Source organism: Myxine glutinosa, chromosome 4 (assembly GCF_964187855.1).
Source record: "Myxine glutinosa chromosome 4, kmMyxGlut1.1, whole genome shotgun sequence".
NCBI lineage: Eukaryota > Metazoa > Chordata > Myxini > Myxiniformes > Myxinidae > Myxine > Myxine glutinosa.
The window spans coordinates 52,506,454-52,519,480 of NC_136264.1; the positions used below are offsets into that span (position 1 = coordinate 52,506,454).

Sequence of the window (13,027 nt, forward strand, 5' to 3'; positions counted from 1 at the left end):
GGAGTCTTTTTTCATCTTATTCGCACAAGAGCCTCAGCGGGCATTCTACAACATGGTCAATGATGATTGTGAACGCCTATTAGTAATATAATGGTCACATTTGCTAAATTTGTAACTCAAAAATAAAAGTATCCACACGTATGACAATTAATTTTTTTGAAAGATTGAACATGTTTTTTGTCCCATTTTTTTTTAAATGAAACTTTAATTAAATCATGAACATTAAAAACCTTTTGCAAAAAGAAAGGAGAAAATATTTAATGCAGCAAGAATATTCCTTTGGCTAGAGCTATATGATGCAAGAATGTGATTTGTAAGAGAGTGAAATATTAGACAGGTTGAGAGCATAAACAAATGCATTTTAATTAAAAGTGAAAACAGATGAGTAAAATCTGTTGAAAAAGAAAAACAGAATTTCAATGTCAAAAAGAAAATTAAAATAAATTACTGTAGCATATTGCAACATGAATACAGGATCAACAGTTCTCAAGGAATCCCCTCTCTTCGTTGACAGCACTGCGATGGAGGCACAGCCCAGTTGTATATGTATGAAAGACGAGTGCGGAACTCTCGTTTGCACAGACGTCCAGTATGCTTCAGCGTGAGCTGCTTTTCCAGCATGTCTTCAAGGCTTTGCTTGTGTGTAACGATGTACTGATGACTGCAGCCGCGTGATCGGTACTCTGTGTCAAAGCGTGGGTCATGAAAGCGGGATACAGCGAGTGGTGCAAGCCACGTGCCGAGAGAGACGTCCTCACTGCGGAAAGACCGCAGCACATCGGCGTTTCGGCTCAGAAAGGCAACGAGGTCCGAGGAGAGCACGTAGCCACCACCAAGTGCGTAAGGCAAGTAATAATCACACAGCACCCAGTCGGCCTCTTTCCACTTTCCAGTAGCCTTGACGCGACCACGCCCATTGAAAAAACCCCAGTAGAGCCGAGTCGGTTCTTTGGTTTGCAGTTCAGTGCGGATGACATCGAGACGGGCGAAGGTGTCATCATCGGCCTTCAAGACAAATTGGAAATCGACGGTACCATCAAGCCAGACAAAGGCCTGGAGCAACTTGGCGGTCAAGTTTTCATATGAATCTTGTAGTGCTGGCAAAAGCAGCATGTCCCCGTGCTGCTTCTGTTCTAACTCCAGTGAATGTTGGTCCACTTCCGCCAGCCCTTCCATACCCACAACAAACCGTGGAAGTACATCCGACGGCCTTTCGGCCAGCCAGCTGCTGCGAATGACACTGCGGCGCTCTGTATAACGAGGACCCGTCATGATCAACACAGCGAGAAATGCTGACAGAGATTTATGTGACACATCCAAATTCTGACCACTTTTTTCACAAGGATGTGCATCATCACCTTTTTGTTTGGTCTCCTCAACTTCAGGTACATACATCTTCAGGAAAAACGAGAGGGCTGACAAGGCAATCACACACATGGCAAATAGGCCAACAAAATTTGTGAACAGTGAAGGAAGCTTCATCGCATAAAAAAAGACAAAAAAAAGTACAATCTGAAGTGACGGTACACGGTGCCACACTTTCCAGCACAAGTAGAAAGACCGACCCAAATAATGCTCGGTTTCTGCGCTGTACGGCAGACCATGCTGTTCAGCCAGTCATGCCAACTTCTGTCAATGGGTGACACGTGGTCAGGAGAACCTCGTCCCTTCTGGTTGCCCTGCCGTCCCACCGGGAGCGCTGGCAGGGTGTACTTCAAACTAAGCTTAAGTGTTAAGTTCCTCCTTGCCCTCGCAAGGGAAAGGCTAGGGTCAAGCTCTTCCAAATTTCCAAACACTAGAAATCGGACGTCGCACAGGCGCGCATCAAGGCGCGCATCAAGGGAGCCTGCAAGCACAAAGCAACAATGAATGAAAGCCAATGCCATGTCTGTTACAGAACTCTCATCCCAAGCACCAAAGGCAATGAAGAAGAGCAAATGTTTTGTCACAAATACATAAATACATACCATCAATGCAATCCCCAAGACGTTGGAATGAAGGTAAAAGTAGTATAAATCTTACATCATTAATAACGGAAGTACCCCAATTTGTAAAAGCAATAAGGACTATCTCGATAACACGCGCACACACACACACTTCTTTTACCAAAAGATGCACATCATCGGGAGTTTTGAAGTACGGGCTGCAAGATAAAAACTTTTTGGACGAGTTGATCAGGAAGTTATCCAAATCCTTCATTCTGCAGAGGCACACCCATTTCTCGCAGGTATGTTGCCAAGTACTTTCAGCTTTAAAAAAAGCTGTGTGAGCTGTTTCAAGCTACAATCCTAATGTAGCACATACGATATACATCCGGCCACCTCGATTGACCTAATCACATAGGGTTTCCACGAAAGCGCACTGAGAAATTTGGGGTGGATTTTGGCATTTTGAAAGTCGTGTATTTCCCCGGAAGCAAACTTTTGAAAACTTGTTTCCTAAATGGGCAAAGTGATTAAATAGGTTATACCTTTCACCATTGCAATTTTGCATTGCAAAATTACTGATATTATTTTTGTAGTGATATTCATGTTCAAGTGTGGGTATTTTAATATGATTAATTGGTTGTTGCTATAGAAACACCCACTCTCTACGTCGCGGCAAAAATGGTGAGTGGTGGGGAGGAAAGGGGGAATATATGTATATTTTGTGTTATCCTGTGTCTATGATAATGTGTGTCTTACTATCATCTATGATAATAAAAGGCAGTGTGTGTGTGTGTGTGTCAGTATATGCGTCTCCTCCATGACTCCAAAACCATGAAAACGAGTGGCCCCAAACTTTGCATGCATACTTCTCAAACTCCAAAGGAGTGTATGAATGCAAACTGGGTGTTTGGGTATGTTTAAACTCTCCTCTTGTACATGATTAACGGGGTACTCATACCAAAAAAACTAAATAAGCCTTACCAAAATGGTGATTCGCCATCTTGGTCAGCCCACTGTCACATCGCAGGGTTCTTAAGCCGCCATTTTGTTTCAGCCTATTGAAACGTGCCTTGCTTTGCAACCACTGTGACCTCTCACAGACTAATTAAAGCATATAATCAAAATTTGAATTCGGATTTGAGGATCGGATCCCATACACTTAATAAGTATCAAAATCTGGAGTGAAATCTGAAGAATTTAACAACATTAGCGATTTTTATAAATAAGTGTATTTATGTAAGCAAGGCTGTTCTCCTTCTGCACTGTCATCTTAATTCATATCGTTATCAGATATGGTGTTTCTTGAAGTTGCAAAATGCTTCAACTATATTTCCATTTGGCAGAATTTCATTATTGTGATTGTAAACAAACAGAATATGGAGAAACAGCATGAACAAAGCATTAGCGCTCCTTCTTCTTCATCTTCAAAACATGACGGAGAAACTCAGCTACTCATTAGATTGCCAAAACATCAAAAATGTTATTATTCTTTGTATTTTTCTATTCAACACACACCACCCAGATGTTCTTCAAACTCACTGAGGAACTTTTGATTCAAACTCAGGAAACATTAGATTACGAAGAAACTCTGCTTCTGATTCTTCTTCTTCTTTTTCAAACTCGTCAAAGCATTACAAAGAAACTCAGCTATAGATTACTTAAAGGCTCCTTTGTTCATCGCTGTCATGTCTGGGCGCATATACAGGTCGTCATAAATCCCAGGACACGGCTTTAGCTGCTCATACAAGATTTGTTAATACCACGACTTCTTTGCCCATACCCTTCTCTCCTCCCTCTCCCCTTCCCTCCCTCCCCGCTCCCTTATATTCCAGCCGAAGCTACTCTGCGTTGCCGGGCATTGCCGGATACTTTTGCTAGTGTATAATATTTACTTTTGGCATTATGTTGATGTGGATGGGATTATACATTTTGAGGTGAAAAGGCACACCCAAGCAACGAAACCAAATTAAACACTTCCAATTGTGAAACAAACAAGAAGGAGCAGAATCAGCCTCAGGCAACGTATAACTTGTGATCCACAAGCTTTGCTATGAAGAATATTGCTTTCATTATCCTTTCATTTCACTATCCACACAGAATTGGCGCATTTTAGGACGATTTGATCAACTTCAGGTATTTTTTTTTTTCACAATAACTTGCAGTTTTCACGTTATTCTGTCCAGTGGTCCAGGCGTGCATTACTACGCATGATTTATTGACTTACTTCTATCATGTCTTTGGTTTTCCTTTGATAGTCCCCCACTTTCACGCAAAAGTAAGGACACAAGTTTGGGATTGCCATCCCAGCTTAGTGGAACATTTCTAATCTAATCACACCCCCAGTCCGACCACATAGTTTCAACCCATGCCCTCCCTGATCTAAGATGACCATACAGTAGTTTACTTTTTTTTTTTTTCTTCTTCTTTCGAATACAGCACTAGGCTGCGAGTAGCATCATTGGCTGAGGGCACGGTTGTGCTACTGATGATGTCCATGGTGCCAGCGATAACTCACCTACTCTTCACAAAGGACGCCGTTGGATCTTTAATGTCCAACAACTATTGTCAGTAGACGGGACGCCCAGTTTAACGTCCGTCCGAGGAACAGCACACACATTGATTAATCACCCTGCCTGTGAAACTCCAGGGAGACAGTTTATAGCTGGGCCAAGATTTGAATCCAGGCTAAACAGCTCAGAGGTGAGTGCATACCTCTCAACCACCCTGTCAGCCCTTTATTATAGTGCTGTATATACTACAACAGAGAATTGGTGTACTGTATTTCAGCATGAGCTTGGACTTGTAATACACCCTCGCACTGGGAAGGGCACTTTATTACACTCTGTACACTTTACATGGAAGATTTGCATCCTCCCCACCCCCTCCCAAATCTGAGACATTTCTTTTTTTAATGCCCAACACCTTCCCAGGGACGCCCTAAGTACAACAAATGTTTATCTCATTCCATCCAGCGGTTTAGGAGTACATACAAAGCAAAAGAAACAGAAACATAAACAGACACACTTTAGTTTTACAACAAGGAGCTTTTTAAACGCAGGTATTGTGGCGGCCACGAAAGCCCACTGGCGTGGTGACATCATTCCGCGCACCAAGTGGGCGGCGGCCACGCCCGAGGGGTAGGCGTGGCCTCACGATATACACCGGGCGCGCAGCCCGGAGCGCGCCAGTGCTACAGTGAGCTCTTTTAATAAAGACTCTTAAACTCACCGCGTTGTCCGCTTCCTTCTTGTTGTGCAAGCAAGCGCGCGTAGCACCGCGCTTCATTTGGTGACCCTCCGACGTTCTGGTCAGCCGTCGCTGACCACCCGAATACGCCATCGCAATGGCAAACAACGCGGTCCAAATGAAACTCCCCGAGTTCTGGGAGACGCAAGCCGAAGTCTGGTTCCTGCAGGCAGAAGCCCAGTTCCGACTTCGAGGCATCACGGTGGACGAGACCAGGTACTGCCATATGGTCGCTTCGCTCGGGCCCGGCACGGCCGGCCACGTCGTGTCGGTCCTGAGGAACCCACCGGCCGATGGCAGGTACGAGGCGATCAAGCGTCTCCTCCTCGCCACGTTCGGGCTCACGGTGGACGCTCGGGCCGACCGCCTCCTGGACCTCCCCAAGCTCGGTGACACGCGACCGTCGGTCCGCGTGGACCATATGCTGTCGTTGTTGGGCGACGAAACCCCGGACGCTCTATTCCGGGCGTTGTTTCGACGCCAGCTGCCGGCACGAGTCCGCCTCGCGTTGGCCGGTTCTGCGACGACGGAACCCCGGGCTCTCGCTACAGAGGCCGACAGGTTCTTCGCGCCTTTGGACACCCAGGCGAGTTTTGTCGCGGCTATTGGGGCTGATGATGATGCTGATGCACCACATCTCGTGGATCTCGAGGCTGATGCGCATTTCGTGTCCGCCGCCACGCCCCACCCAACACCGCCGCCACCGTGAAGAAAACCGCGGCCTCCGCCGCCGCAGCCGCCCACCTGGTGTTTCTTCCACGCCAAGTTCAGCCACGAGGCTCGGCAGTGTCGCCCGCCGTGCTCATTCGGCAGGTCGGGAAACGGGTGAGCCGACGCTCGGTGGCGGCTTTGAGCGTCGGCAATTCAAACAGCCTCCTGTACATAACGGACACCTTGTCAAGGTGCCGTTACCTGTGTGACACGGGAGCGCAGGTGAGTGTCGTTCCTGCCGGTACATCCGCCAAGCAAACCGCGGGCCGAGGTCCCGCGCTGCTTGCGGCCAATGGTACGTCTATACGCACATACGGAAAACGCCGTCTCTCTCTGCGGTTCGGAGGGCAGGTTTTCCGTTGGTCGTTCGATACGGCCGACGTGCCCATGGCACTGCTCGGCGCGGACTTCTTATGTGCTAATGGATTACTGGTGGATGTAAAGCGCAGAAGGCTTGTCCAGGCTGAGACGTTCAGCTCGCTCGCGTGCGCGCTGCCCGGCTCGTTGAGCAGCTCACAGAGCGGCTCATCGAGCAGCTCGCCGAGCGGTTCAGTTCCGGCCAGGTTCATCTGTACGCTTCCGGCAGCGGACGAATTCGCCCGCCTCCTCGCGGGTTTCCCGGCTCTCACGCGGCCCACTTTCTCGGCGGGGGCCGTCAAACACGGGGTGGAACACCACATCCCCACCGCCGGGCCACCGGTCTACGCCCGGGCACGCCGCCTCGAGCCGACGAAGCTCGCGGTAGCTAAAGCAGAGTTTGCTACGCTGGAGCGGCTCGGCATCGTGCGGCGCTCCGAGAGCGCGTGGGCGTCCCCGCTCCACATCGTGCCCAAGCCCGGGGGGATGGCGACCGTGCGGGGACTACCGGCGCCTCAACGACACCACCACCCCCGACCGCTACCCCGTCCCCCACATCCAGGACTTCTCCGCCCGGTTGGCGGGGATGCCCTTCTTTTCAAAGGTGGACCTCGTACGCGGCTACCATCAGGTCCCTGTCAGGCCGGAGGACATCCCGAAGACGGCTGTCATCATGCCATTCGGGCTTTTTGAATTTCTTCGGATGCCCTTCGGTTTGAAAAATGCGGCTCAGGCGTTCCAGCGCCTAATGGACAGCGTCTTGCGTGGCTTGGATTTTTTGTACGTCTACCTGGACGACATCCTCGTCGCCAGCGCGTCCCGCGAAGAGCACCTTCATCACCTCCGCACGCTCTTCGAACGCCTGGGCCAGCAAGGCCTCATCGTGAACCCCGCCAAGTGCCGGTTCGGCGTCACCGGCATCAACTTTTTGGGGCACCGCGTCACCAGGCACGGCGCCGTCCCCCTACCGGCCAAGGTGGAGGCGGTGAAGGGGTTTCCGCGCCCCCGCACGATCAAGGGGCTACAGGAGTTCCTGGGCATGGTAAACTTTTACCATCGGTTCCTGCCCCGCATCGCCCAGCTCCTGCGCCCCTTACACGAGGCCCTTCGAGGGAAGCCGGGCAAAGGTGACGTTACCTGGACCGAGCAGATGGACGCGGCGTTCTCGGGCGCGAAGCTCGACTTGGCCAACGCCACTATGCTCGCGCACCCGGCGCCCGATGCACCGATCGCCCTCACCTCCGACGCCTCGGACTACGCGGTGGGCGCGGTGTACGAGCAATGGGTGCGTGGTGCCTGGCAACCGCTGGCGTTCTTCAGCCGGCAGCTTCGCCCGCCCTAACGCCGTTACAGTACCTTCGACCGCGAGTTGCTTGGGCTTCACCTGGCGGTCAGGCACTTCCGCCATCTGCCCGAGGGCCGTGCGTTCACGGCCTTCGTCGACCACAAGCCGCTGGTTTTCGCGATGGGCAAGGTCGCCGAGCCGTGGTCGGCCCGGCAACAGCATCACCTCGAGCCGTGTCCGAGTACACGACGGACATCCGGCACGTCGCGGGAAAGGACAACCCGGTGGCCGATTGCCTTTTCCCGGGCCATCACCCACGCAGTCCACCTTGGCATCGACTATGTCCGGATGGCGGCGGACCAGGCCGCCGACCCCGGGGTCCAGGCCCTGCGGACCGCCGTCACGGGCCTCCGCGTCACCGAGGTGCCCTTCGACGGCGTGGGCACGGCCCGCGTTTGCGACGTCTCCCTCGGGCGGCCTCGCCCCATCGTGCCCGCAGGCTGGCAGCGCGAGGTTTTTGACGCCATCCACGGCCTGTCCCACCCGGGCACGAAGGCCTCCCAGAGGTTGGTCGCCGACAAGTTTGTCTGGCATGGCATCTGGAAGGCCGTCCGCGGCTGGACCAGCACATGCCTCGCATGCCAGCGCGCGAAGGTGCACCAGCATACCCAGGCCCCATTGGCCCCATTGGCCCCGTTTACGGTGCCGGCACGTAGGTTCGACCATGTGCACGTGGACCTGGTGGGACCTCTGTCCCCCTCGCGGGGTTTCACCCATGTCCTTACCATGGTGGACCGCACCACCTGGTGGCCGGAGGCCGTGCCTTTGGCGGCGACGACGGCGGCAGACGTCGCGCAGGCGTTCATCGCCACCTGGGTCGCCCGGTTCGGCGCCCCCTCGGACATCTCTACCGACCGCGGCCCCCAGTTCACCTCGGAGCTCTGGGCCGCGGTCGCGCGGGGGCTCGGGGTCCAGCTGCACTGAACCACGGCCTACCACCCCCAGGCCAACGGCCTGTGCGAGCGGTTCCACCGCTCGTTGAAGGCCGCGCTCCGGGCCACCCTCCGCGACGGCGTCTGGGTCGACAGGCTCCCCTGGGTCCTGCTGGGCCTCCGGAAGGCGCCCAAGGAGGACCTGCGCGCATCCGCGGCGGAGTTGGTCTTTGGACAACCGCTGCGGGTGCCGGGCGAGTTCCTCCCCGACCCCACAGCACCTTGGTCCGCGGCGCAGGAGCGCTCCGCGCTGCAGGAGACCGCCCGGAGGTTCGCCCCGGTGCCGACGGCGCACCACGGGCACCCACCCACGCACGTCGCCCCGGAGCTTCGCACCGCGGGGTATGTCTTCGTCCGGCACGACGCCCACCGGACACCACTGCGGCCCCCCGTACGACGGGCCTTTCCGCGTGCTGGAGACCGGGGTGAAATACTTCACCTTGGACATCGGCAGTACTCCCGACTGCGTCTCGGTGGATTGACCCAAGGCGGCCCACCTCGACGTGGACCACCCACCGCCGGTGGCTCGGCCCCCGTGTCGGGGCCGCCCCCCGGCGGGCGGACCCCCGGCACCGCCCAGCACCGCCGGCACGCCGCCCCCCGGTCCGGCACCCATCCCGGGTACAGCCGGGGGCATCCCAGCTGGCATCCCTGCACCCCGGACGCCGCCGGTCGCCAGAGGGCGCTTCGGCCGGGTCATCCGTTTGCCCCGCAATCTGGCCCTCCAGGTGCGCGGGAATTCTGGGGGGGCGCGTGTGGCGGACACGAAAGCCCACTGGCGTGGTGACATCACTCCGCGCACCAAGTGGGCGGCGGCCACGCCCGATGGGTAGGCGTGGTCTCAGGATATACACCGGGCGCGCAGCCCGGAGCGCGCCAGTGCTACAGCGAGCTCTTTTAATAAAGACTGTTAAACTCACCGCGTTGTCCGCTTCCTTCTTGTTGTGCAAGCAAGCGTGCGTAGCACCGCGCTTCAGTATTATGATTAGGGAGAGGAGCAGAACCGAGAGGGGTTACGTAGAAGAGGAGCAAAGGGGGTTGGTTAAGAGAAAGAGGGAGGTTAAGGGAGAAGAAGAGCAAGGGGAGGTTAAAGGAAAGGAAGCAGGAGGGGAGGTCAAGGGAGAGGAAGGAAAAGGGGAGGTTAAGGGAGAGCAAGGAGAAGGGGAGGTTAAGGGAGAGGAAGGAGAAGGGGAGGTTAAGGGAGTGGAAGGAAAAGGGGAGGTTAAGGGAGAGGAAGAATGAGAAGGAGGTTAAGGGAGAGGAACAATGAGAAGGAGGTTAAGGGAGAGGAACAATGAGAAGGAGGTTAAGGGAGAGGAAGAATGAGGAGGAGGTTAAGGGAGAGGAAGGAAAAGGGGAGGTTAAGGGAGAGGAAGGAGAAGGGGAGGTTAAGGGAGAGGCAGGAAAAGGGGAGGTTAAGGGAGAGGAAGGAAAAGGGGAGGTTAAGGGAGAGGAAGAATGAGAAGGAGGTTGAGGGAGAGGAACAAGGAGGGGGCGGTTAAGGGAGAAGAAGAGCAAGGGGAGGTTAAAGGAAAGGAAGCAGGAGGGGAGGTCAAGGGAGAGGAAGGAAAAGGGGAGGTTAAGGGAGAGGAAGGAGAAGGGGAGGTTAAGGGAGAGAAAGGAAAAGGTGAGGTTAAGGGAGAGGAAGAATGAGAAGGAGGTTAAGGGAGAGGAAGGAAAAGGGGAGGTTAAGGGAGAGGAAGAATGAGGAGGTTAAGGGAGAGGAATAATTGAGGAGGTTAAGGGAGAGGAAGAAGGAGGAGGAGGTTAAGGGAGAGGAAGAAGGAGGGGGAGGTTAAGGGAGAGGAAGAAGGAGGAGGAGTGTTAAGGGAGAGGCAGAAGGAGGGAGAGTGTTAAGGGAGAGGAAGAAGGAGGAGTGTTAAGGGAGGGGAAGAAGGGGGAGAGTGTTAAGGGAGAGGATGAAGGAGGAGTGTTAAGGGAGAGGAAGAAGGGGGGAGTGTTAAGGGAGAGGAAGAAGGAGGGGGAGTGTTAAGGGAGAGGAAGGAGAGAGTGTTAAGGGAGAGGAATGAGGAGGAGTGTTAAGGGAGAGGAAGAAGGGGGGAGTGTTAAGGGAGGGGAAGAAGGAGGGGGAGTGTTAAGGGAAAGGAAGAAGGCGGGGAGTGTTAAGGGAGAGTAATAAGGAGTGTTAAGGGAGAGGAAGAAGGAGGGGAGTGTTAAGGGAGAGGAAGAAGGAGGGGAGTGTTAAGAGAGAGGAAGAAGGAGGAGGAGTGTTGAGGGAGAGAAAGAAGGAGGGGAGGTTAAAGGAGAGGAAGAAGGAGGGGAGTGTTAAGGGAGAGGAAGGAGGAGGGGGAGTGTTAAGGAAGAGGAAGAAAGAGGCTGACGTTAAGGGAGAGGAAGGAGGAGGGGGAGTGTTAAGGAAGAGGAAGAAAGAGGGGGGAGGTTAAGGGAGAGGAATTAGGAGGAGGAGTGTTGAGGGAGAGGAAGAAAGACGGGGAGTGTTGAGGGAGAGGAAGAAGGAGGGGGAGTGTTGAGGGAGAGGAAGAAGGAGGGGAGTGTTAAGGGAGAGGCAGAAAGAGGGGGAGTGTTGAGGGAGAGGAAGGAGGGGGAGTGTTGAGGGAGAGGAATGAGGAGGAGGAGTGTTGAGGGAGAGGAGGAGTGTTGAGGGAGAGGAAGAAAGACGGGGAGTGTTGAGGGAGAGGAAGAAGGAGGGGGAGTGTTGAGGGAGAGGAAGAAGGAGGGGAGTGTTAAGGGAGAGGCAGAAAGAGGGGGAGTGTTGAGGGAGAGGAAGGAGGGGGAGTGTTGAGGGAGAGTAAGAAGGACGGGGTGGTTAAGGGAGAGGAAGAGGGAGCGGGAGTGTTGAGGGAGAGGAAGAAGGAGGGGGAGTGTTGAGGGAGAGGAATGAGGAGGAGTGTTGAGGGAGAGGAATGAGGAGGAGGAGTGTTGAGGGAGAGAAAGAAGGAGGGGGGGTGTTGAGGGAGAGGAAGAAGGAGGGGTGGTTAAGGGAGAGAAAGAGGGAGCGGGAGTGTTGAGGGAGAGGAAGAAGGAGGGGGAGTGTTGAGGGAGAGGAAGAAGGAGGGGGGTGTTGAGGAAGAGGAAGAAGGAGGGGTGGTTAAGGGAGAGAAAGAGGGAGCGGGAGTGTTGAGGGAGAGGAAGGAGGGGGAGTGTTGAGGGAGAGGAATGAGGAGGAGGAGTGTTGAGGGAGAGGAAGAGTGTTGAGGGAGAGGAAGAAGGAGGAGGAGTGTTGAGGGAGAGGCAGAAGGAGGGTGAGTGTTGAGGAAGAGGAAGAAGGAGGAGGAGTGTTGAGGGAGAGAAAGAAGGAGGGGAGGTTAAAGGAGAGGAAGAAGGAGGGGAGTGTTAAGGGAGAGGAAGGAGGGGAGGTTAAGGGAGAGGAAAGAGGGGAGGTTTAGGGAGAGGAGAGAACAAGGTGGAGTTTAAGGGAGAGGAAAAAGGAGGAGGGGTGAAGGAGGGGGGGGGGTTAAGGAGGGGGATGAAGGAGGTGAGGTGAAGGAGGGGAGGTGAAGGAGGGGAGGTGAAGGAGGGGCGGTGAAGGAGGGGCTGTGAAGGAGGGGATGTGAAGGAGGGGATGTGAAGGAGGGGAGGTGAAGGAGGAAGAACGAAGAGGTTAATTTAAATGAAAGAAAGAACGAGGGAGGGCTAAGGGAAGGAGAGCAAGAACGAGAAGAGGTGGAGGGGCTCGTGGATGAGGAAGGAATTTTTTGGAGCGGAAGAACGATTTATTGTGTCAAGAGTCGAGTTGTGGTTTTAGCGAGAACAAAGAAAGGAGGCCAAGAATGAAGAAGAGGAAGAGAAATGGCGGTGACATTGGGTGGAGAATAATAAGGAATGATTTAAAAATAATGTGAATGAAGGATACAGTGCGTCGTGTCCACGAATCGACAGGAACACGCACGTACCAGGGCAGGACGGCTTCCAATGAGTTGCAGGCCTCGTCCAGCAGTAACGCAAGCAAGGACGACGCGATCAACTACGATTCCTTCATTTTAAAAGCACCTTATTCATTCTTCATTCGATGCATGAACTTATTCTCTGTGCACATATCCTCTTTGCCACAGCGTTCTTTCTTTCTCGTTTACACTCAGACGGACCGCCGACCACCAACCCTGTCCTTGCTCGGGGTGCGGAAGTACCGATCGCTAGAGGACGCAAGAGACCACGTGTCTCCATTGAGCGCTTCCAAATTGCTGCTGTTTGAGGAAACATTCCCGCCAAATATGAACTTACTCAGGCTTCACGTTACAGTGCAGTGGAACGCTTATGAGGCCAGCACTAGGCCTGCCTTTTTATAATAAAAAAGGTAAAAAATCAAACATTTAAACAGCCTTGGACGTGCACCTTGACCCCACGGCCATGGCACACCGTCTATCAAGGCTGTCCCAGTGTCCCATTAGCATACACATGCGCCTCAACCCAAAGGCTGAAGCACATGGTCATTCAAAACATGCATCCTGACCCCGAAGGGCCACAATGCATGGTCATACAATTGGACCCCTCCTCCATAGGAGTGAGTCCACTGACAAGGTATTTCT

The 13,027-nt window shown here is 53.5% G+C and overlaps 1 protein-coding gene across 2 annotated transcripts; it reads right to left on the reverse strand.

Annotated features, from left to right (window-relative positions):
* Positions 1–338: 338 nt before the first annotated feature.
* Positions 339–12,636, reverse strand: B3GALT6 (beta-1,3-galactosyltransferase 6). Of its 2 annotated transcripts, none has more exons than XM_068112326.2 (2): positions 12,395–12,636; positions 339–1,846 (listed from the first exon to the last, which is right to left on the reverse strand). In XM_068112326.2, exon 2 carries the CDS (start codon positions 1,480–1,482, stop codon positions 487–489), a length of 996 nt encoding a protein of 331 aa, XP_067968427.2. In that variant the 5' UTR covers positions 1,483–1,846; positions 12,395–12,636; the 3' UTR covers positions 339–486. The 2 variants fall into 2 exon arrangements, with proteins under 2 accessions (XP_067968427.2, XP_067968428.2); XM_068112327.2 differs by having other exon boundaries at positions 12,492–12,629.
* Between the last annotated feature and the right edge of the window lie 391 nt (positions 12,637–13,027).

Bases quoted from the DNA above. Each gene is read 5' to 3' on its own strand.
- B3GALT6 (XM_068112326.2), bottom strand. From the start codon at position 1,482: ATGAAGCTTCCTTCACTGTTCACAAATTTTGTTGGCCTATTTGCCATG.